At 56.5% G+C, this 24,380-nt stretch overlaps 1 protein-coding gene across 23 annotated transcripts in view; it reads left to right on the top strand.

Annotated features, from left to right (window-relative positions):
- MEF2D (myocyte enhancer factor 2D) overlaps window positions 1-24,380 on the top strand; it is a 103,341-nt gene that overhangs the window by 68,978 nt on the left and 9,983 nt on the right. For 18 of the 23 annotated variants that reach the window (XM_069795580.1, XM_069795588.1, XM_069795577.1 and 15 more), the window contains 7 exons: window positions 6,520-6,657; window positions 10,505-10,715; window positions 13,471-13,527; window positions 17,137-17,327; window positions 17,735-17,755; window positions 21,113-21,242; window positions 23,716-23,968. In XM_069795580.1, coding sequence (XP_069651681.1) covers window positions 6,520-6,657; window positions 10,505-10,715; window positions 13,471-13,527; window positions 17,137-17,327; window positions 17,735-17,755; window positions 21,113-21,242; window positions 23,716-23,968 — 1,001 coding nt within the window. Of the gene's footprint in view, window positions 1-6,519; window positions 6,658-6,810; window positions 6,946-10,504; window positions 10,716-13,470; window positions 13,528-17,136; window positions 17,328-17,734; window positions 17,756-21,112; window positions 21,243-23,715; window positions 23,969-24,380 lie in introns of all 23 variants that reach the window. The other 5 variants (XM_069795599.1, XM_069795598.1, XM_069795597.1 and 2 more) reach the window with 5 other exon arrangements.

The raw sequence follows: 24,380 nt of genomic DNA, 5'->3' as shown, positions 1-24,380 counted from the left end.
GCTTGTCCGACATTTTTGGCTCTCCAAGGGTGGTGAGCCCAGTCTGACCAACCCCAGCACTTCCAAGGGCACCATGTCCAAAGCTCGCTGATGCCAAGGCTGTGCTCCTCCTCCAGCCTGCCAGCATTGCAGGAGATGCTCGGCCACCATTTGCTGTTGGTGACCCCGTGCTGGCCCTCCCCAACGGCTTTTTCCTCATTCCTGGTGCTGTCAGAGCATCGGCAGGCTTGAGCACAGGGTGTTTGGCTTGCAGGAGGGTGCCAATGGCATCTTGGCCATCAGTCGGATCCTCTTCCTCGGCAGCACCCACGAAGATGGGAGCTGCTTAGCTGTTGCTTTTCAGCGTGTGGGCAGCTGCCTTTATGCCCGGGCAAAGGCAGGCAAATGAAAGGCTTGGCTAGGTAATTATTGACATTACAGGCGGGCATAAATTAACGCCCGTGGAGTGGCATGGCCCCGTGGAGGGCCCTGGGCGGATCGGAGGCAGCCGCTTGGCTTGGACCTCACACAGCACGAGGCTTTGCCACTTCAAAGCGCTGCTGGAGGAATTGGCTTCTCCTGCCACTCGGGCTGTGCCGCTTCTGCCTTTGAATCCCTTTGGTGCATCTTGGGCGGTGCGCTCGGGCTTTGATTTCATGGAGAAGGAAAAAAACCCAACCTACGTCCTAAATCGTCCTGCTTTCCCTCCCCGCCCCTTTCTGTGAAATGTGTCTTTTTGAGAGGTTTGGACTTGAGGTTTTCACCTCTCTGTCCACCCGGTTCCCACCGATGTGCTGCTGCAGCAGAAGTGGATTGAGCCATGGCCAAGCATCTGGCAGCACCTGCCTGCTCTCGCTGGGGTTTGGAGACTGTTCTGCCAGCGCACGGTTGTGTACAGGCCTTAGAAATGGTTCAAAAATGTACTTTTTGGCCCCTTTGAGCCAGGTAGTGACCGTCCACCGTGAAAATGCTGGGGTTTGCAGGCATGGTTCCCCACCAAGCTAGTCAGCACAGCCTCTCCCAGCCTCTCTGGGATGCTCAGACTGTGGCGCTTGTACCGTCGAACAGATTTGTCTTGGCCTAAAAATACCGTAAACATTTTGGGCAGCGTTCTCTGTTCCCTTATGGTCCAAGATGCAAACACTCCCAAGCCGACAAGTTACACGCAGTCCTTGGCACCCAAAGAAATACTGTGTTTGCACCACATGAAAAGCTGGATCTGCATCCAAAGCCAAAGAGAGGAACATCGGGAGTGGAAGGATATTGGTGGATGGCAAGAAAAAGAGCCCAGACATGCCGGGCTCGGCATGTCTTGCCGGCAGAGCTGCCTCGGAGTGAAACCCACTGGGGCGCAGGCAGGTTTTGAGGCTGGTTGAGCATCCCTCCCCATCCTCGTCTCGTCTTGGAGCAGAGTTAGGGCTGCTCTAAGATTTTTACTGTTTTCTTTCCTAAATTACCCTCGCCCCAGGAGACCATTCCTGCTCCTGGTGCTGATTTCTCTCCCCCCTAGCCATCTCCCCTCTCCCAGGTCAGGTCCCACCGGCCTGGCTTTCTCCCCACCATGCACAGACCCAATTTACCTCATGTTTCTTGGTGGCTCCCAGTTGAACTTGACTGCTCCAAGAGTACCTTTGCATCCTCAAAACTTCCCCAGCATCAAGCATTTATAAAGCCGTGAAGGCACAGGCTGTGCATTTGTCACCAAATATGATTTTAAGTGGATTTTAAGGGGCTGCCGCATGCATCTGCCTTCCCTGTAATGCCTGTCGCCCCTTTCTACCAGAGGGATGCAACCGTGAATGGCTCTGGCAGCATCTCAGAAAGGATGAGGAGCAACCAGGACCTGGGTGAATCGAGGCAGAAGCCTCTTGATTTCATTTTCCTGGTGGAGAGGCAGTGAGCGGTGGCTTGGCCGAGCCAGGGTCTCCTCTGCTGGCCAGGGTGGGGGGCTCCTGGGGCCAAAGGCCACTGGTACCACCAACTCCGGGCGGTACAAGTTGGTCTGTTCAAATTATGTTTTAAAACAGCAGTAAACATGAGATCCCCCCCTTTTTTTTTTAGGTCCTGGGGAGGTGCAGTCTGTGGGGCATACCCCATCACATGCTGCACGGGGATGCCCTTGAGGGATTTATCCCCCCAGGATATTTAGCGAGAGGCAGAGCTGCTCTACGATGAGTGTACCCGGCCCCAGTGTGAGACGGTTTCAACACCCTGGCTGCCTTTTTGGGGACCATCCCCTGTGGGGCCACCTCTGTGTTTCAGCCGTGCCGGGGACCGGCAGCAGCCGTTGGGGAGTGGGATTCAACCACGCAACCCCTGCGGCTCTCTCCATGCCCGGCAAAGTCCTGGTCATTGCAAGCTTTTAAGTCTGAGAAAATCTCTCTTAATGCAGAGAGGGGGGTTTCCTTGATCAGGCGGGGGACAGCTGAGGCCCCCAGACAGGCACGCTGGGTGCCACGTGCGCACCCGGCCTGGGATCACGCTGGCTTTGCTCCTCGCTGTCGCTTCTCGTTTCCTCGCAGCCCAGCTGACGTGCCAGTTTCTGATAAGGGACTTGGATGAGAGCAGAGCTAGCCAGGCACGGGGATGCTCCAGAGCCAGTTAAAGTCACACAGCAATTTCTTTCCTTTCTTTGGCTGAATGTCCTGCGGAGGGGGGGGTGGGCTGATTTTTTTCCCTAATTCTTCCTGGGGTTCTTGTTCCCCGGGGTGCATAAAATCAGGCGTTTTGCAGGATGCTGGGGAGGTGGCGAAGTGCACAGGCAGCTGCTGGTGCCACATCTTCATCTTCATCCTCACCCTCATCCTTGTCCTTACCCTTATCCCGACTTCCCCAAAGCCTGGGGTGGTTTTGTCTCCCTCCTCTAAGGGAAGTTGATCACATCCTGGTTGAGCATCATTTCCTCTCACATGTTCTGCGTTTCCTGCTGCTCTCTCACCCTCTTTGGGTTGGAAATCTGGTCCCGTATGAGCTAGGATCATAGGAATGGGAATATTGCCTGGAAGAGCAGGACCTGCAGCGGGTCCTGCCATGGGGGGACTCCCGATAGAGTGGGAGCAGCAGGGAGATGGGCTGATGATAAGTGGGGAGTGGTGGGGGTTTTTTTGCTATGTGAAATTCTCACCCTGGTTTTCTCCTTTGAAAGTTTTCTGCTGTGAAGGAATTGATTATAAGTCTATTTTATATGAAAAATAGTCGTGTGCCACTGGATGCAACCCAGTGACAAAACGGTTTCACACCTCTTTGTGTCTTCTGTTTTCCTCCTGGAAAAGGGAATGAGGAGGAAGGAGAAGGAAAGCTCTTTTCTAAAAGACCTTGCAGAGTTCCTGAAAACAGAAATCTTTGGGTTTGATTCTTGCTCCAGCCAGCAGGATTGTTTTCCTTTTACATCATCTTGCCAAAAAGCAGAAAATGCAGGACAGACTTTTTTTTTGGTCAAAAAAATGAAAAAAACACCAGCCGACACTCGTATGGCTGGAAATGGCATTTTGTTGTCCCAAACCTCTTTCTGAGCAGCAGATTGCTGCGAGCTGCACTGCTTTGGCTCATGTCCCACTGCGACTCGGGGCCTGCTCACCCACCGCTGCCAGTGCTTCCCATCCCACCGCGCTCCAGATCATCACCATCCTCTGCTGTGCCAGCTCTGGAGCCCATCCCTGTCCCCTTCTTCCCCTCCCTGCCTGCAGCTCCAGCAGCCCCGCGCTGCAGTGAGGGTTATAATCCAATCTCACACTGCAAGCAGCTGCCTGCAACGCCCGGGAAGGGCTTTCCTCCTCCTGCACAATCGGCTTGATGCTTCCTGGGGCTGCTGGTGGGTTTTCTGCAGTGGCACCTTGGCTGCCCCTCACAGCTTGGGATGCTGCGAACCGAACTCAGCAGGGAGGTGTGAGTCTCAAAGCCAATTAAGTTACAACTAATTTTGTGAAGTTAGTGGCCGGGGAGAGGGAAGAGACTAAGGCAACAGCCGCTGTCTTAAGTTGAAGCAATATTCGACACCAAATATATTAGACCTACAGAGGAGAAGGACCTTGGGAAATGCAGAGAGGGGCGATGCTGTGAGCTGCTTGGAGGAGGTTTGCTGGGTCTGCATGAACAGGGCTGCGTTCCCTCCGTTGCTCCGCTTTCCTCCACAGAGTTGGTTGAGGGAACAACCCCCGGGACAATTTCACGCGGGCTTAGAAATGGCAAAATGCCATGGCCGGTGGCATCTGCCCATTGCTCTTCCCTGCGCTTTCTTTGGGTGGTAAATATGAGGCAGAGCCGGGGGAACTGGAAGCTGCTTAAAACCTCCTGGGCCACTTCATTGCTGCAGATTTTAGAAAGGAGAAGGATGTTGTTGCTCAGCTGAAACCTCTTGAAAATTCAGTTGTGAGGTTCCCTTCTTCGAGGCTCCCAAGGGACGGAGATTGCTCATCTGACCCCCCAACTCCTGAACCCACCGGCAGCCTTTGGCAGAGGAGAATTGCTTCCAGGGATGCAAGAGATTACCTTCACATTTCCCGACCAGGGCAGAGGTGAGAGATCCAGTTACTATCCCTGCAAAGAGAACTGCTGCGAGGTGGGCACAGCCCCCTATTAGACACCGGAGAGTCTCCCCAGCCAGCACCCTTCGCACATGCCTGAAGGAAACCCGGCTTCATCCCTTCCACTGCTCATGGAACAACTTTTTCCATTTTGCCTCTGAAAGAGAAAGAGAAGGAGGAAAAAACTCGGGTTTTTTTTAAGGAAGGGCTCAACTTTCTGTCTTTTTGGCTGCATCGGTGAAACAAAAGGGTTTGGGAAAAAAATCCGCAAAAAGCAGTCCATCCGTCTGTCCCCCTCCCAAAAAAAGGCAAAGCCGTTCCTTCCCCACCAGCAGCACCCGTTTTGGCCCATTCTAAAAAAAAACCAAGGACATGTACAAAAATAGAAAAATAATAGGGAAAAATCCTCAGGAACCTGCACAAAAAGCCCTGGGAACCTCCCATTTGTGCCAATGACTGGGATTCCCACTACCCTTCTCCATAAAGAGACAATAAATAACACAAATTAGAGGTACCAGGAATTATTGTTAGGTAATTAGGTATTAATTATTAGGTAACAGGAATTATTGGTAACACCAATGCTGCCATGATCAAGAGTGAGCCAGACCCTCCGCTGGTGGAGCTGGATGTGGATGAGGATGTTTCCCTTCTGCACATTAAATCTAAGTAACGAGTGTTAAAATTACGACCGCAAAGGAGTGATTTTAATTGACAATAGTGTGAAAAACTTAAGCTGGATGGAAAACAGGCTGGGAGATGGGTTTGGTGCCTGTTGCTTGACCTTTGCCACCCGGCGTAAGCATCCACCAAGCAAGACCATCGGGAAGAGGCAGAGCTGTGTGGCGTGGAGTGCTGTACCGATGCCGAGCAGAACCTGCGTGCGGCATTTCCACCCGTTCTGGAGACACCGATGGTTTTTATCTGCTCCAGCAAAAATTCCCCTACAAGCTCCGTGTTTCCCAGAGCTTGCAGGTAGATGAAGCGCCACTCCAGGATACGTTTTGGCCTCAAAATAGAGATGTTTATTACTGTTTAGGAAGACAGAGGAGAATTGTCAAGGCTCCCCCCCCCCCCCCCCGCCGCTGAATTTGGCACGAAAAGAGATCAAGACTTCCAGGAAATTCTGTAGCTTTGACTTCTAAAAAAAATAAATTGGCAAGTGATGGTTCCATAATAACGCCTAATTGCTTTTGGTATTTTGAAAATAGAATGATTAAATGTGCATGTGTAACGCAATCTGCAAATTGGCTACCAAGCACGAAAGAGGAACTTTTGGGGTTTTCACTACACCCTGCGCATAGCCTGACCGTGTGATTACTGGGCTCCTGTTAACGAAGGCGGAGATGTCGCATCGTTAACTCTCTGCAGCAGCGTCCGGGAACTTTGCTGCTGGTCTTGGTGTGGGGTTTGCTGCCCTGGTGTTGTCACCGTCACCCCCCTGTGTCACCCCCCAACAGGGCTTGCCATCTCTGGCACCTGCGGGCTGTCGCCATGCCACGCACCCTCTCAGGTGATGCTTTTGCTGGGGTACCTTTGCATTTGGTAAATGCCACCCACCTGGTTTTGCCAGGGGCAAAAGCCGCCTTTTGCTTATTATTTTGGTTTCTTATTTTCCTATTTGTAAGAAGGTTTTCCCTATTTTTAGCAGGAGAGCAGATATCATTAAGGTTTATTTCCCCTCCTTGTTGTAGTAATTGTAGGTGACAAATGTGTCTGAGCTGATACGGGGCCAAATTCAGCTCCGGCGTAAACAGATCCTTTGAAATCAAAGAAGTTTCTCTCCATCCATCCCCACGTTGTAATTCCTAAATTAGAGACACCCCGGCATCAAAACCTCAAGGCTGGATCCTGACTCTTTAATGCCATCGAGGTCAATGAAGGTGTTAATTTGTGCAAGGGCAAGTCCTCATCTTTATGGTCCGGGGGATGTTCTGGGGGGGACCTGCCCGTCTCAGGCAGCTGCCCATGTTGCCCATCCCCACTCCCAGATCTCAAACTGTCCCGGTTGTGTTTTCAGACATTAAGAAAGAAAGGTTTTAACGGCTGTGACAGCCCGGAGCCCGACGGCGATGACTCGATAGACCAGAGCCCCTTGATGGAGGATAAATACCGTAAAGGCAGCGAGGATCTGGATATCCTGTTCAAGCGATACGGTGTAAGTACCTGCCCCTTGGCTGGAAAACCTTCATTATATGTTCTTTTTTGTTTTGTTTTTCTTCTGTTCGATTTCCCTCCAACCTCGTCCCCTGATCCCTCCCCGACACCCCCTCCGTGTCCGTCATCCGCCCCCCCCCCCCAAACGTAACAGGCGCTGAACAAGAAGCACAGGGAGTGCGAGAGCCCGGAAGGGGATGAAGTGTTTGCGTTGACCCCACAGACGGAAGAGAAATATAAAAAGATTGATGAGGAGTTTGATAAAATGATGCAGAGTTACCGGCTCGCAGTGAGTAGCTGGTGGTCTGCAGCCCGCCCCTTGCCCCCTCTCCGGATGCCTCCAGGTGACGGGGGTGAGGTGTGGATTTTGCATGGCTTTGCTTTGGAGCCGTGCTGTGCCTTGGGAGCCGATGCACGCAGCCCCCCCCAGCCCCGAATGCAACCCCGGGGCTGATGGGTGAGGTGCACGAGGGGCCTTGAGCGTCCCTCCTGTTTCTCACCCAGAGAAGCAGGAACAACCCTTGGGAAAACTGTTCCCGTTAGCTCCGGCATTCCCGAGTCTCCTTGGCTCTGTCGGGGCAGTGCAGGAGAATATTGCTGTTCTCCCCTCCTTTGCTGCAAATACTGGATGAGGGCCTCCTTTTTCACCTTTTTTTTCCCCAAAAAAGGATTTTTGCCTGGGTTAAGACCCCAGCGTTCATGCGAGCTGGCGACGGGTGCTGCGCCCCTCACATCCCTGCAAGACACAGTTCGGTTTGGGCTATTTGGCATTAATTCCCCTCAAATCCACCGAGCCCTCGGGGCATCTGGTGGCCGTGGCAGAAATCCAGGGAGGTTTTAGCCTGTGATCCTGGAGCCGTCACCGGGGTGGCATCAGGACAGTGCTGAAAGGGATTTGTGTCAGGAGATGGGAGGAGGAGGGGAACACGTTTCAAATTAGTCGTTAGTTCAAGGGAGCAGAGACTATTGATGCAGGCAAAGGCTTCTTCAGAGGGATTAGCCCCAAGTCGCTGCAGCCATAATTAATGCTGCCAGGAGCAGAAAGGAGGCTCATTTTCAAGGGCTGGATGCAACACTGCAAAAATTATACCACCCCCCCACCCCACAAAAAATAATCTGCCCTTCTGTGCTTGGCAAGCCCCCACAAGTTAAAATTCTGGCTTTTCTTGAGAATTAGGTCTTGTGAAATCCACGGCTCTTTATTTTGCTGACTCAGCAGGTGAGCGCTACATTGCTCCAGGAACCTCCCAAAGACCCCAAAATCTGCATCTCCATCCCCTGCATCTCAGCGGGGGGTGGCTGCCCCGAGCTCTGGGAGATCTGAGGAGGTGAAGCAAAACGGGGTGCAGGCAGTGATGGTTGCTCGCAGCTCCGCTGTGACAGCAAGCCCAGCCCTCCGGAGTGGGTTTAGTGCAGGATTAGTTCCTGCAAAACTTGGCCCTGCCTCATCCTCCCAGAGGTTTCTCCCTGGTTTCACTAACAGGGGACAGGTTTCCACCCCCTCAGGGCTTGTGTGGGGTGGGGGTACAGCCCTGGCTGGGTGTATACACCCCCCTGTCCCAGTACCTCACACAAGTCCTGCCACTGGTGCAAAATAGGTCAAAAAGCCAGCAGAGCTTGCTCCTTGGTGCAGAACAACCTCGGAAAGCAGGGACTGCTTAGTATCTGTATTTTTCTGCTGCAAAGGGAGGGCTCCAAGCAGGCTCCCATCGCCGGAGGCAGCATCCAGACATGCCATAAAGGAGCAGTCTGTGCCCTGAAATCATTTTGGCTGGTGGCATTCAGGTGCTGGGCGCTTCATAGTCAGGGCGTAGCATCTGGCTCCCCCACTAAACCTCCCTCTGCAGCAAGGGACTGAGTGATGCAGGTGGAGCGTGTGCAGTTGAAGAAGATGCTTTTCCTTTTTAACCAGCTGGGTTGGTTTTGCGTGTGACAAGAACTAACCAGACTCGGTGGCCGGGGAAGCTTAACAAAAGCCTTGTTCGCTAAAGAGAGGCCTTGGCGTGGCTTCTGCATTTGATGTTTGTAATCGCTTTTAATGAAAACAGAAATCGTTGAGGTTTGGCTGATGTGTGCATCTTCTCCCTCAGATTTTGGACTGATGTGCAAGCTGCCTTTTTTAGTTGTGTCCTCCCTGGGGTGGGGGGACCTGGGACCACTTAACTGGTGGCCTGGGTGTGCATCTCGCTGCATGCTGGGGCAGCGTCAGCCTGATGCTTGTTTGAAGGTGCAATGGGATAGATAACGGCTTAAAAGCAAAACTCTGCTCTCCAGTTGGTGTATCAACCACCCGGCTTTATCATGGCGTTGCTTAAGACGCAATGCACAGGGGTCAGCTTTTCCTTTCCCTTCCCGGGAACACGCGCGCGCGCAGATGTGTTTGCAGTGATTTATTACACGATGCTGCTTTGGTGTTCATGCAGCGCCCAAGAAACCTTCCTCCTCCTCATTTTGCAGCCATGCAGAATAAGCTCCTGGGGCCGAGCAGAGGGAGGGCTCTGCGTTACAGCTCTCCCCGGCAGTCTGTAAAGGTCTGGGAAACGCCGAGCCCAGTCCCTTTGAACGGCGGGCTGGCAGCCCTCAGAGCAATGCCACAGCGCAGGCTCAGAGCTGCCATCCTCTGAGCTTGGCTGCAGCCGCGGGATCTCTGAAGGACGGGATGCCCTTGAGAGGCTGGTGGGGAGGGTTTCCAGCAGTGAGGCGTGGGTGAGCACCACTCCCTCCTCCCGTCCTCCCCTCTACCCTGAAACAAAATCACCCATCTAGGAGCAGATTTCTGGAGGGGAGGGGGCCACAGGGCAGCAGCCCCCACCCAGCTGCAATGGGGGGGATCGCTCGGCTCCCCTTGCCCTCGCCGGTGCAGCCTGTGGGGTCCCAGCTCCGGCCCTGCCACGGTCTCATCCAGCACTGGGCTGCTCTGCCTCTCCAGCCCTGAACAAATTAAAGTGGGACTTTAGCAAAGCCCCTGCTAAAGCCTCTAAGCAGGTGCCTGCTCCTGTTAAAGAAGAGCAAATCAGTGACATAAGACAGACGGCTAGGATAATCGCGGCGAGTCTGGCTCCAGCAGGGACGCTGGTAGGTGAAGCTGGTCCTCGACCTGGGGCCAAGGATAGGGCTTTAGCGATGCTCCTGCTTCCCTGGGGTCAGCTCCTCCTCCTTCCCAGCAGCTCCCGGAGTTACCAGGATGGATCCCAGTGTCACCTGGGGACTGTGTGGACCAAAACGAACCTTTCCCAGATGCTCGGCTGCCGGCAGCAGTGTCAGCCCAAACCTGTGATCCGCTGCTGGCTCTTTGGGAGGGCTCTTCCCATCCCGCTGGATGAGGAACAGCCTCGTAAAACCTCTGCGGGCTGCTTGGCCTCTGCAGCAGGATGAAGGGCAGTGCTGAGCTCAGCCGCTCTCGCTGCTGGCGGGGGTGGACCACCATGCTGCTGCCTGCCTTCACGCTTTGGGGTGTTTCCAGCCACCTCTCTGCAGGCTGCCATGAAAGCACTGGGGGTAAAGAAATACAGCCTGAAAATGAGACCAAAGCAACTGGTTGCAAAGCTTTGATGTGTGCGAGTGGACAGCCGATGGCTCTTGCCGGTATTCACTGGGGGGGTCTGGGCTCTGGTGCATCCCTCCGAGATGCCGGCGTGGGCAGGGTGCAAGCGCAGCAGTACAGGTCAGCAGTGAAATGGGGGCTTGGGGGGACCTGGACTGTCCCCCCTTTTTCAGCAGTGGGGTGTTGCTGCTGCTGTGATGCAGGATGAGGCCCATTCTTGCTCAGAGCCTACAAAGCGAGGAACTTCACCCCTGCTCCTCACCCGGCAGTGCCTGCTCCCCTTTACCCCCTGCTCTCTGTTCAGTCCACAGTGCCCGCTCCGAACTTCGCCATGCCCGTGACGGTGCCGGTGACCAACCAAAACACGCTGCAGTTCAGCAACCCGGGCAGTTCGCTAGTGACCCAGTCCCTGGTGACCTCCTCGCTGACGGACCCCCGGCTCCTCTCGCCGCAGCAACCGGCGCTGCAGAGAAACACCGTGTCCCCGGGGCTGCCACAGAGGCCAGCCAGCGCAGGTGAGCGATGCCATGTCCCTTCGCATCCCCACCTCCTCATTGTCCCTGCAAGAGGCTCGCTGGGCATGCAGCACCGAGCACGGGACATCCCAGGAAGCAGGGGACACCCCCGCTGCCCCCCTCCCCTGCCTGGGGGCAGGTCGTGTCCCTGCATCCGTGGGTGGCAGGAGCAGCCTGGAACAGTTGTTGCCCATGGATGCTTGCTCCTGCCCTCCTGCCAGAGGTTGATGCCCCCAGTTCGTGCCTTGGCCCCCCACTGGGGGTGACCCCCCCGCCCCGCCTTACCAAGGTCTTTTTGAGAGCTGGATCCCTGCAGGGATCTGTTTCGAGGTTGGGCAGCGCAAGGAGATGAGTCACCCGGCGCCGTTCCCAGGCTTGGGGGTGGCTGCCGGCATCCCGCTCACCGGTGGCACTCCGGTGACATGGGACTGCTGCCTAAAAAGGGCTTTTCTGAGTCGGGCTGTGCTGGTTGCAGTTGGTCGCTGAGCGATTACTCATGTGAATCTGCTGACAGATTGGAGGGAGCAGTCGTTTCCAGCAGGGACCAGTGGTGGGTGGTGGAGGGCAGGTTGGGGGAAAGCTGCTCGACACCCGTGTCCCCTGCAGTGGTGGGGGGACGACGACGACGACGTGTGACCACAGCCCGGCTCTCCCGCAGTGCGATCATAAATAATAATAGCGTGCAGAAAGCCCCTGCCTGCTATTTTGGTTGTCGCAGATGGTCTGTAAAAGTCGCACGGGCTGCAAATGGCAGAGCCGGTGACTGTGACCATCCGGACATCTGGGCGGTGGGCACTCGGCTGCGGCCCCCGGGGCTGTGAGAGCTCAGGGAGGGCTTTACAAAGGGGCTGGAGGGGTAGAAGAACGGCTGGGAGGTGCCTCCACAAGCAGATTGGGTGGCTTGGTCAAAGCGAGCAGAAAGAGGTGCCTGGGTTGGGATGCAATAGGAACCGTGGTTCAAAGCTGGCTTGTTTGCTTACTGCTCTCTCCGCGCAGTCTCAGGGGTGGCTTGAAGTGCTCAGATACCAGGATGAGGCCCCCAGATCCAAGGAAGAGGGGTCTTTCTTCTCTAGGACTGGTCCCAAAGAGCAACATCTAACTCCAGGCTGGGTGGCAGAGCCCTCCTCGGGCACAGACAGCCGGAGCGTCGGCTGCAGGGATCTCCCTTGCCCTCTCACAGGCCCCTCTGCCGAAAAAAAAAAGAGGCTTTGTTGTAATGCAGAATCTGCTGGAGGCTCGCCGTTTCCATCTTGCTCGCTTGCTGTTCGTTTGAAGGGGGATAATTTCGCGGTTGCGAGCGCAGAGGTGTTCCAAGTCCGGCCATCTGCGTCTCATTCACTCGCTGCCTGGGACACGGAAGAAATCCTGTTTATAGGAGCCAGGCCCTTGCATGTTAGAAGAGGGGGGTTTTTTTCCTTAAATCTTTTTTTTAGCAATGCACTTGAGCTGAGAGCAGAGCGCTGTGGTGTTGTTTCCAAAGCAAATGCGCAGCAGAGCGCTGGGTTGGGATCTCGGCGCCAGCCAATGCCGTCTGCTCAGGGACGGCGTGGGAGAAGGGTGGCCGAAGGGGTTTATGGGGCTGGGAGTGAGGTCGGCATCACTCGCCTGAGGGGGTGAGCACACTTTGGCAGCATGATGCTGGAATCTGGGGTGCAAGTGGAGTCCCGCAGTAGGGCACAACCCCCAAATTCTGATGGAGTCCCTCCTCCAGGACATCAGAGGCATGGGGACGTCTGGCTTTGCATCCCCATCTCTTGAAGGGAGGATGCTACGGTGCCGCGGCTGCCATGTTTTGGGGGTCACCTTGCCCTTTTTCAAGCCGTAAAATATTTTTGGGACCACCACCATCCCTGGTCATGCTCCCACATGGGGAGCAAACGTGCTTCCCTGCACGGCAGCAGCTCAGCCCTCCAGCACTCCTCCTGCTTTCAGGGGCTCGCTGCAAGCCCAGACCTGAGACCCAGGGGCTGGAAAAAAGGTTTTTCTGTCTCAGGTTTCCCCATCTGGGGTCAGAAGGGTTGGGCAGTGGTTAGAGGTGGGGTTTGGGATCGGAGGCTCCTCGTTCCCCTGCTCAGGGCTCCGGGATGACTGCGGTTGCAGCTCCGGAGCCTCCGTGCCGGCTGTTGGCCGAAATCACCGCCCGTGGTGTGGCCAGGCAGCCCTAGACTGTGAATAGGTGGCTTTCAGAAATAACTCAATAACAAGGCAGAAAAAATAAAATCTTCTTGCAGGCGAGGCAAAACATTCAGTTTATTGGGAATAAAAAGGCCTCTGGTATGGTTTTTCCCGGCACGGCGGGGAGCGGCAGTGCTTTCCAGGCGTTGGGACCGTGGGAGGCCGAATTGTAGCAGCGTCCTGGCAGCACGCAGGGATGGTTTCCATTCGGTGTGAACATTACAGGGGAGATAGTGTTTCAATTCTTGCTGCTGGGGCTCTCTTCCCCCGCAGCACCGGCCCCGTGTCCCCCAAAGCGAGGCTTGGAATAAAATAGCCTCAGTGTTTTCCAAGCCACCTCCTTTGGAGCGGGCTCCTGTGCCGCCTGGCTCCTTCCCAAAGGAAACGGATCTGCCTGGATAATGTTTCCCAACCTGATCACCAGGAATGCTGCTCATTTTGCCCAGGACTTTCTCCCTGGGAAGGCAACACCGCTCATTTTCCTCTGCCTTCCTCCCTTGTGCTCCCCCCCCAAAAAAAGGAGGGATGCTCACCCTGTTTCCAAGCAGACGGTGACCCCGTGTTTCCAATTGCTTTGCAGGGGCGATGCTTGGGGGAGATCTGAACAACACGAACGGAGCCTGCCCGAGCCCCGTGGGTAAGTAAGGAGCTGTCGCCTTTCGGCAAGTGGTGTGGGCGTTGGGACCTGTGCCCTTGGCTCTGTTAGCCCCTCCTTGCCTTGGTTTACCCTCACGTAACGTAGGATTTTGCTTTGCCATTCACTGCCATGGGTTGATGGAGAAGCCCTAGGGAAGACTTTGCTGTTGTTTGGCATGAGGAGCTCCATGCCAGCACCTTTGCTGGGGGCTGCTGGTTTCAATGGAGACCCCAGAAACCAAGGCGGGGGGCGGGGTGGTGCGTCCTGGGGGCCAGCATCTCCCCTGGGTCTTTGGGAGAGCTGCAAACCAAGGGGCTGATTGAGATGATATCCACTGAGGACTGTGATTTGGGCAGCTCTGGGTTTAGCTCCCCACTGCAACCAGTTCCTCCCCTGACCTCAGGTGAGTCAACTCCTGTGTGCTTGGGGGCTATAAAGGAACTTTACTGCAAGGGAAAAAGCTCATTAAGGTCCCTTTCCACTGCGAGAGCCTCAGTGCTAACAAGGCTCAGACCTTGTGGCTTAGCTTCCCCAGCTATAAAATGCGCTAATAATACCTCCTTCCCCATGGTTTGCCTCCGCTGTCTGCAGGGTGAGGTCTTTGGAGCTGGCGCTTGCGTAGGTACAACCCAAAAGCCAATGACAGCCCCTGGGTCCTGCTGGGAAGCAGCTGCCGCTACCGGCACCGCTGCTGCGGGCTGGGGCAGGGTGGGCTGCGGTCCAGGGCTTAGCAGGGTGGATGCCGTCCATCCCCGGGTGAGGCGGAGCGAGGAAGGCAGCCTTGCACCAGGAGCCTGGCTTGTCACCCCCTCGGAGGCTTTTTTGCGGTGGGGCTCCAGCCGACAGCACAGAGGAGGAGTGTGAAATTCAGCGTGGCCCCAATTAAGACCAAATTGGAACGTGGGTTCCACCGATTGCATGGACAGGGCTGGTCCAGACGCGGTTCTGCAGCACCGCGGCTCACCCCGTCCCTGTCCCCCCGCGCCGCGTCCGCTCCAGGGAATAACAGTTTTCCCTGTGCCGGGCAGCAGCCATGCCAGCGCCGGGGGAATTTCTCCCTGGCTGCACCTCCAGAGCAAACCCTGCCAGGGCAGCTCGTGGGGCTGGCATCTCGCCGGGGCCTTTGCAGCACCCGACGCGGAGCTTTGCTGCTGCTTCGAAGGCAGAGGGGAAGGGGCCGTTGTGCCATGGCCCCCAGCCACCTTTGCGGCCCCTTCCCGCACCCCCCCCCGAGACCGCCCCCACGTCAGCTGTTGGGAGCAGCCGTGGCGGCTCGGAGCTTGGCAGGGCCCGTGAATGTCAGCATTGACGTCACCGGAGCATTCCCTGCGTTCCTGCCGCCGCTCCAGGAAACGGGTGCGAGGAGCAGGGGCAGCCCGGCCATGGCCAGCCCTGGACCCCCACCGTCCCTGGGGCTCCCCATGCCGGCTGTGGGAGGGGAGCATGGCTGTGGCTCTGGCACTGTGCTTGCGGTTTTTGGGTACCTGGGACATCTCTTCCTCCTCCTCCTCCTCCTCCTCCTCCTCCTCCTCCTCCTCCTCCCTTGCAGTCTCTGCAGCACCGAGCAATCACCTGCTGCCTCTGAGTCATCAGCCGCCGGGTGCTTCTGGCCGGATCCTGCAGCAATGCGGGCTGCATCCCCGTGTCCTGCCTGCACGCCATGGCGTGCACCGTCCTCGGTGCTTCTGGGGTGGGAAGCGCCTTGCCCACCCTGCCTGCCCTGTTGTGGGGGGGATGCTCTGCCCTGGCTAGCCCTGGCTTTGCTGCCAGGCTCAAATTTACACCAGGGGGTGCAAAGGCAGCCCGGAGTCCTCTGCTTTTGAACCCCTTTTTTGGGGTCAGGGTTATCCAGAAACCCTAGAGGGAGTGCAGCCCTTCTCTCTCCAGCTCATGGGAGTGGCTGGATCCAGGCTGGGAGGGTCTCCTCCGATGGCAGCACCCAAGGTCCCCTGCCAGGGAAGCCCCTTTGGGGGTGAGTGGCAGTGCTGGGACCCAAACCTGGTCCCCGCCAGTGCTGAGGCCACCCCGATCCACACCTCAACTAACGCGCACGATAATGTGGCATACCTCAAAGTGGCAGTTGCCACAAGAGCCGCCTGTGCATCCACGTTGGTGCCACCTCGGGAAGGAGAACGTCCAGGGGTTTAACATTTCTTTTGGCCTTGCTTCCGTTGGTTTTTGCACGGCCACTGACACTGCAGGTAGCAAAGGTAGCTCAGGGAATTTTATGCACCTTGCAGGTGAAATGCATGTAGTTCACAGTGCGTGGAGGTACCCGGGACCTGATGGCACCAGGTGCATGCCTTATGCGTGGCTGCTCATGGCGATTCGGGACTGGGAGGACGCCTCGCTGGCAACAGGAAAGCCTGTCCCCTCCCTGGGGCAGGGACGTGGATACAGGATTTGCAGTACAGGGCTGCCAGTCTGCAGCAGCCCGCGCATCCCTGATGGGCAGCTCCCAGGCAGCTGGTGGGGCAGGATCTCTCATCCCCGGCGGCATCGGTGGGATCAGACCTGTGGCTCCCGGGGTGCGTGGCCATCCCCCATGACCTGGTTTACCCCATCACCGATGTGTCCGGCCCCGGGACAGCTCTGGGAGAGGCAGCGGCTGGTGCTCGGCCCCTGATGAGCACGCGCCACGGCTGCAGCGTCACTGCCACCAGCCGCCTGCTGAAATGCAGATGTAGCGCAATGGTAGATGTGATTAATAATGCAATCAGCGACCTATTTTTCCCGGTCTAACGTGCAATGAATATGAGGGCTGAATCCTGGTGATTGCTAAACGCCTTTCTATCTTTGGGGCCTATTCATAAAAAAAAAAAACCCACCCTCATCAGAACAGTAATCTGATCCAATTTATTCCTTTCCTGATGTTCATCAAATCTTTTCCTTTTTAAATTTTTTTCTTCCTTTCCTTTCTTCTTTTTCCCCCCCCTCTTTGCACATAAAATCCTTAAGTGGGGCAGCAGGAGGAGGAGGAGGAGGGAACCTCAGATCTTCAAAGGGGCAGTGGGATCAGTGAACTGAGTCCTCACTCTGCCACAGCCCCTTTTCGCTGCTCCGGTACCATAAAGAGACCTTAAAAGTGAATGTAACAGTAATTATGCCCCCCTTGCTAGGGCCCCAGTACCCTGCCAGAGCAGCATAAAGAGGCCTTGCTGCAAATCAGGCCTGTAATATTTATTGGTTGTTATTGCAGTAGTGATTGTGGGTTCCTGCAGGTTGTGGGGCTGCCCTGGGTGCTGGGACCTCAGGCTCCGCTGCCTGCCCTGCCTCTGCCCCTGCCTGGCCTGGGGCAGGTTTGCCTGGTCTTGGTGGGGAGGATGCACCCGCTGCAGGCATCTGAGCGGCTGCCAGCACTACCCGATTTGCTCGGGGCTGCACCGCGCTGCCAGCAGGTGGGCAGGTACCTGCTCAGGGGTGGCGGATGAGCGTGCCTGGTGTGCAGAAGGGTTTTGGGGAGCCTGGGGGGATGCGATGCTGCTCTCCCGGGGAGGAGCACCCATGGAGCCCCGCTGTGACACCGCTTGCCGTGCATGTGTTTACTACCGCCGTGCATTCACCGCTGTGCATTCACCTTCTTCCTTCCTGTCACCCGTTTTCCTGCAGGAAATGGCTACGTGAGTGCCAGAGCCTCTCCAGGTCTCCTTCCCGTGTCCAACGGCAGCAGCTTGGGCAAGATCATCCCAGCCAAGTCCCCGCCACCGCCCTCCCACAGCACGCAGCTCGCCACCAACAGCCGCAAGCCAGATTTACGTGTGATCACCTCGCAGAGCGGGAAGGGGCTAATGCACCATTTGGTGAGTGCCTGACAGAGGTCTGCGAGGAGACCGGGGTGGGAGCGCATCCCCTGCCAGCAGACAGGTTGCAGGGTGGACTTTGCGCTAGAGCAGATGCAGTGCGGGCACCTATTCCGTGCCATAGCCGTGGGAGCTGGCTGGGGCCGTGCTGGCAGGGAGACCCGAGGAGGAAGGCTTGGATTCCTGTTTGCACCGTGCCGGATGCAAACATCATGGTGCAAAGCTCTGTGCCCTGCAAACAAGCACAGTGCAAAAGCCCTGCATAAGGCACAAGTTTAACCCATATGCACCATACGTGCCCTGTGGTAGGTGAGGGCACAGCGCCGGTGAGCATGGCGGCGCGGCGGTTGGCGGGGCTGTCGAGTTAACGGTGCCTCTCGGTTTTCTCTCTGTTCTCCTGCGGGCAGACGGAGGACCACTTGGCTCTGGTGAGTTCCCTGCTGAGCGTGCATCACAGCGGGGTGGGATGTGGGCCGCTTGTCCCGTTGGTCCCCACACCCTGCCCTGGCTTGGCGAAGGCGTGGGGCGCGCGTAGGGGGTTGTCACCGGCCCCTTTGTCCTCCATTGGGAACGCAGCGGGATGCGGGCGCCAGCACAAATGTCACATCCAGTCCTGCCACAGAAAATCAATCCCGAGCAAAACACGCTTTTAGGAAAATCAGGTTCCCTATGGAAAAGAAGGAGCTGGCATGAGCTGTGAAGTGCCTGTTTCTCCACCAAGGCCAAAAAAACTGTGCTGGTTTCCCAGGGGAGATCAGCCTGGGTCCCTTTTGGGGCCGGTGCTGCACAGAGCCAGCCTGGACACCGCAATCGCCCGGGGACCTGCCCCGTGGGCTTTGCTGGAGCCACCACAGTTTACAGCACAGGAAGAGCTGGCCCACTGCCACCACATGAGAGATAGGGAGTAAATCGGGCTCTTCCCATATTAAGGATATTATTTAAAGCCTGTGTAAATCCACTGGCTGGCTAGTGCACTCCCTAAACCTCCTTTGTGCACAGGGGCAGTTTTCCATGTTATTTTTATGGCTTTTCTCCCCTCCTCTGCCCGCCAGCAAAGTGAACACCACCTTGTTTGTGGCAATGATTCATCCTGTTCTGTTGCTATTCTGGTGCAGGGCAGATGGGCGACAGGTCAGCGCAGTGAGGAAAGGGCAAGAGCCGCTGTAGGATGCAGCTAACGCAGCCAGGGAAAAGCTCTCCAAAAACACAGGAGTAAGCCAATACCTCTCGCAGCCTGCAAGGAGACTCTTGGCCAGGGAAAAGATTGGCCAGGGCTTTGGCAGACTTGAATTCTGCCCCTCTCCATGCCCTAAAACCCTTCTTGCTTAATGGCCCCCTCCCAGCAGCTCTGTGCCTCAGTTTCCCCATCTGCAGAGAGAAAACAGTCACCACCCGCCTCCCCATCTGCTCATCACGGTTCCCGCTGCCAGAGGGCATTGCCTGTCTCCGAGCTGGTGGAGCAGCTTGCTTTAGGCAAAAATCAGCCGGGTTGGCATTAACAGTTTTAATTGTTAGTCTGAGCTAACCCAGCTGATTTTTGCCTGAAGTGAAGTACAGTCCTCGCCCAAGCTGAGCTGGCAGCCGGGAGGTGGAGGGTGATGAAATCTGGGAGTGGGGACACACACACAGGGACCTCAGCACAGCTGGATCGGGAAGGGGAAAGCAGAGCCCTGTCTCGCCTGCTCTGCGGATTCATCCCGCCTGGTGCAGATGCCCCCCCACCCCCCTTGCTCTGCTAACCTTCTCCCCAGATTTGCTCCCTCCATATTGCTCAACCTACACACCAGATCTTCTCTCTAAAAGGCAACTCCCACCTCTTTACACACAGGCAGCCGGATGAATCAGCTGCCCCTCCACTGAGACCTGCCCCGCTGCCCTTAACCCTTTGCCCATGGGCTCAGCCCCTGCCCACCCTTAGGGTTAGCTCCCGGCAGCTTTAGGCTCCAAACACTGTCTGCTCTTTTAGTGGGTTCAGAAAGGCGTCCCCCCATTTCTCTAGACTTCCCTGATCCAAAGGGTAGAGCAGGATCCGTTCACCAAGCCTACGGCGAGAAGCGAGCTCACCTGGGAGCATGCCTGCATGGTTTTGTCACGAGCCCGAATGGCAGTTTGCAACCGGGAGCGTTTTGCAAGGTGCACGGTGGTGTGAGTGGCACGGGGTGGGGGGGGGGCAGCTTGCACACTTCAGCACCTCCTACCTGCATGAATCGGGATGTAAATTTGGGTGCTTCCTGCAGTGCAGCCGGGTCTGACATCCCCAGCCCTCTCCTCGTGGTGTAACAGGGGTGGCTGCTGCCCCATTCCCAGAGCGTCCCACTGCCCCAGCCCTCCGGCACGGCCGGACTCGTTCCAATGCCGGCGCTTTCCTGGGAAAGCCGTAGAACCCTGGTGTAAGGCTGCCAGGGGACGGAGGGGATGGGGCTGTGGGTCGCATCCTGCTGGGCTGGCTCAGGGTCTGGTGCAGGCAAGAGAGGGACGGGGCTGAATCCTGCCCACCGTGAAGGCATTTCTCTGCAGCATCCTTAACCAGCGAGCAGTGGGCAGTTGCCAGCAGGATGCACGCCAGGAAAACCTGCTCCTACAGCCCCAAGGCTTTAGCAATTAGAGCCCTGGTAATCGCCTTCCCTGGGTGGTGGGGAGGGACCTGCGGGCTGGGCAGCATGTGGGCGCAGGGCGCTGCAAATCCAGCACACTGGGGTGCTGTCACCCTCATGAGGTGGCAAGGGCAGGGGGTTTTAGCCTCCAGCCTTATCCCAGGGGAGGTCTGCATGGCCGTGAATCATGGCAGGGTCCTATGCCCAGCCCTAAAATGTCCTGGGAGCCCTCGGCACCTCGCAGCAAGCCAGGAGGAAGGCTCCCTGGGGATGCAGCCAGCCTCGTGCCAGGCGTGATTTAAGCTGGGCACTGCCCCAGTCTTCGCAGGGTGACGTGTGCCGGGGTGCTTCAGATTAGAGTCAAGCCTCTTGAGTCTGATTTAAATCAGATCAGCAGAGACAGCCTAGATTATCTGCCTTGTAAACAGGGCTGAATCTGACCCGTAGATCTGCCCACGTAACTGCCTGGAAAACCACGGAGGGAGGCTAGCATGCACCGGTCCAAGGGCAGAATTTTTCCATAGTGGACCTGCTAATGCCTGAGTCACCCAAACCTCCTGAGGGCACCGCACCGGCAGGTTGCTGAGCACTGGACTTCAAGTTTAAGGATGCCGGAGTGCTTTTAAAATCCTGAGAGCGACGCTCAGCATCTTCAGCTTGCCTTAGAGGCAGGAGGCTCATTTTTGGACACCAGTGCTGCAGGGAGGAGGATGTGTCAGCTCTGCGCTGCGTTAGCCAGTCCTGCTTTGGTTTGGTACCTTTATCTCACTCCCTGAGTAGCACAGCAAACCTTATATGCATCCTCTGGAAAATAGTGACTCTTCTTTTTTACGTCAGAAGGAATACAGACTGAGGCATCCCACTGTTCATCCCCCTCCATGCAGGCAGGGATGTTGCTGGTCCTTGTGGGTGAAGCCCAGCCCTGTGCAGAAAGGTGATCCAAGGCCAATGCCAAGTGACCTGCAGATGAATGTCACAAGGGTCCTAAACGTCTGTAACTGGTGTGGCTTGCACTTTGCTTTGTTGCAATGAGCAATGGCCAGAGTCTCCGTGATCGGCCTTGTCCACTTCAAAGGCTGGTGCATGCCCGGGGGGCAGCTGCAGACCGAGGTTTTGGGGGGCCATAACCCACGAGGACAACAGAGTAAAATGCATTTGGGTTGTAACTCCCTCTCCCGTTTGCTTCCCCAGCAGAATACGCAGCGGTTAGGTGTCTCCCAAGCAACTCACTCTTTAACCACACCGGTTGTTTCTGTGGCTACTCCGAGTTTGCTGACGCAGGGGCTGCCTTTCTCTGCCATGCCCACAGCGTACAACACAGGTAAGAGCACACAGCCCGGATAAGAGCCTTCCGATGGATAATTTTATATGAGAGGGAAATGTGCTGCTGCAAGCACACGCCTGGTTCTGCCCGAGCAGCTGCATCATCGCTCGTGGAACTCGCTGCCGCAAGACGTGGTCAAGTCCAAGTAGTTTCACAGGATTAAAATCAGGGGGAAACTCATTAGGTATATAATGAGAACTCACTGTCATATCCAGGGAGGGCTGTGAGGGCATGATTCTGTCACGCTATAGCCCATTGCACTGTGCTGGCAGAGTGAAGGTGCTTTTAAGTGGATGCTAATTACGGCTACGCCCATCTCCAGGCTTTTGAGAGCTCTGGGTGATGTTGTAATAAGGGCTTAATGAAAATGAGCGTCAGGCCCCCAAAAGTTTGGGAAGAATGCAAACCAGCCTGCTCGTAGGCACATCAGATTCCGGCTGGTGGGGGTCGAGCTGGCCCGAGGCGACGGTTACGGCGCACTTGCCTGACCGAAGGCGTTGTTCATCTGCGACCTGTCAAACCTCCATGAAGACTTTAAGAACTTGCTGGTTTCCTGCGTAACTCACTTTGGCATTTGCTCAGAGAAAAGTTTGCAAAAATGTAAAAAGCTGCTTGTCTGGAAGAACCCAGAATAGGCGTGGAGGGAACTCCCTCTCCTAATTAGTAGGTGTAGCCCAGAAGATGCCTGTTTGTGCGTGACGAGTAGGCTCCTCTCCCTGCGTGGAAATCGTTGGCCGTGTGGTCCACCAGCCAGCCTATGTGCAGCCAAAGTCCCCAAAATAGGTTTTAATTGAGCCCTGTGCTGCTACCACTGAGGGCGGAGGGGTGGGGGGGGGAGCTGAATTTCAGCTTTCTGTATTTATTTTTCTCTTGCAGATGACCACAAGCAGAGAAGTGTTCCCACTCGGGCGCCTTCGGTGTCTGTGGCTGGGGTGTTTGCTAGAGATATCGCAGGGGTTATCATCCCGTAGATGGCTGTAGGGTACAGATGCCCTGAGCAAACTCCAAACCTGGGCTGTTGCCACTTGTTCTTTGCAAGGCTAACCTATTCATTGGGTGGGAATTGTCTCGATTTCAGGCCGGTGAGGTCGCGTTGAGCTTCCCGCTGGCCAGGGTTGCGTGTCCTTTCCCGTGCTCGCTCTGCAGCCTGATTAAGTCAAACCTGACCGTTCACAGCTTTGAGATACGGGATGGCTCCGGTTCAAGCTCTCGGCGTTAGCTGCGGAGGCGGCTGTCGTAACCAGTGGGTGTCAGGAGCTCCTAAACCAGAACGGCTGGTGGTGGCGGCGGGGTCGGGGGGAGGCGTGTAAAGAACCACGCAAGACAAAAAAACCCAGTCCTGGGACTTTCTGTAGGGTGTGCCTCCAATCAGCCCGGTGGCTTTGGCAGCGGTTCAGCGCTTTTGCAGCCACTTCTTTGTGTTGCGCTGCTGCAGGCGGGTTTGGCCCCGCTGGGGTGGGGTGGGCTGGGCTGAAACCACAAGACACCCGTAACGCTGGCGAGAAAGGGGGAGGGAGGGGAGCTTGGGATAAACGCTTGGGGACCGTGGGTTCTCTGTATCAGATGCAGACGTGCTTGACCAAGGGTTTGACCATCTCCAGGAAGAGCAGTCGCCCCCCCCGCCCCTTTGCTCCACGCTGCGTCGCCGCAGGTTTTCCCACCTTTTGTAAAATTACCCCCCCCGGGGGTTGGGATACTCGGCCGGGGTTTGGGATGCTCCCGGAGTCGTGCGTGGGAAGAGCATCCCCCTCCCCTTCCCAGGCAAGGAGGGGGGGTGGGGGGGGCACCGGGGGGGGGCGGCGGCGGGCGGAGAGCGCCCCCTGGTGGCGCACGGGGACGGGCCGCGCACCGGGGGGGGCGAGGGGGGGTCAGCACCTCCCGGGGCTTGGCGTTTGAAAGCCGGCCGGCCTCCGGCGGAAGGTGGCCTGGGGGGGGTGGGGGGGGTTTCACGCCCCACGGTCCGTCCTGGGTGGGCTTGGCACTGCGGGGCTGTGTTTGCTGTTGCTGTGATTTTGGGGGGACGATGGTAAGTGTGTGTGGGGGGGGTCCTGTTAGCAGCTCATGCCTTGAAGGTAGAAGACGACCAGATGTCAGGAAGATATTTTTTACGCTGCGGGTGGTGAGGCGCTGGCCCAGGGTGCCCAGAGAGGTGGGCGATGCCCCATCGCTGGAGACATTCGAGGTCGGGCTGGACGGGGCTCTGAGCAACCTGACCGAGTGGGAGATGTCCCCGCTCGTGGCGGGGGGGGTCGGACTAGGTGACCTTTAAAGGTCCCTTCCAACCCAAACCAACCTATGACTCCCAAGAGATGTGTCCCTCTGAGTGGCATCCCTGTGCAGCTCATGGCAATAGTGGCTAATCTCAAAGTTGTTGTGGTCTGTTGAGCGGGTCTCCGTCTCCTTGCAGCGCTCAGGGCTCAGTCGGAGTTGGTTTGACATGGAAATGACTGAAGGGCTCTTTCCTTTCCAGATTATCAACTGACAAGCGCCGAGTTGTCTTCACTGCCAGCGTTCAGCTCACCTGGTGGGCTGTCCCTCGGCAACATCTCTGCTTGGCAGCAGCAACAGCAGCAACAGCAGCAACAGCAGCAGCAGCAGCAGCAGCAGCAACAACAGCAGCAACAGCAGCAGCAGCAACAGCAGCAGCAACAGCAGCAGCAGCAGCAGCAGCAGCAACAGCAGCAGCAACAGCACCTGGTTCCTGTATCACTAGGAAATTTAATGTAAGTGAAATGGATACCAGGGGCCAGTCGGTTGATGTTGTCAAAGGAAAGAGGGAAACAGGGAATTCCTCCAAAGTGCCAAACCTGCAGAATCCGAGCTGCGACTCCTCCGTTGGGTTATTGTCAGCCTCCCACTGCAGAGCCCCGGCAATGACGCTGTGCTTCTAGGAGGCAGGAGTAAACGTGCCCACAGCTGCAGGAAGAGCCAGACCAGCCAGGTTGTGAGGTTTGGGAATCCTGTCCCTACCACTGTCATAGGAGTGAGCCTGGAGTCCCCCGATGAGATCAGGGCAGCAGTGTGCTAGGTGATGGATGCTCTCTGAGAGCTGCTTCTTGCTGTCTCTCCACAGCAGGATTGGTCTCTTCAACTCACGGCTGGGGAGCTGAGATCCAGCAAGAGCCAGAGTTAAAT

The sequence above is a fragment of the Haliaeetus albicilla genome, chromosome 10 (genome assembly GCF_947461875.1).
Source record: "Haliaeetus albicilla chromosome 10, bHalAlb1.1, whole genome shotgun sequence".
Classification (NCBI taxonomy): domain Eukaryota; kingdom Metazoa; phylum Chordata; class Aves; order Accipitriformes; family Accipitridae; genus Haliaeetus; species Haliaeetus albicilla.
Note: the sequence above shows the minus strand (reverse complement) of the source record. Positions and strands in the feature narration are given on the sequence as shown.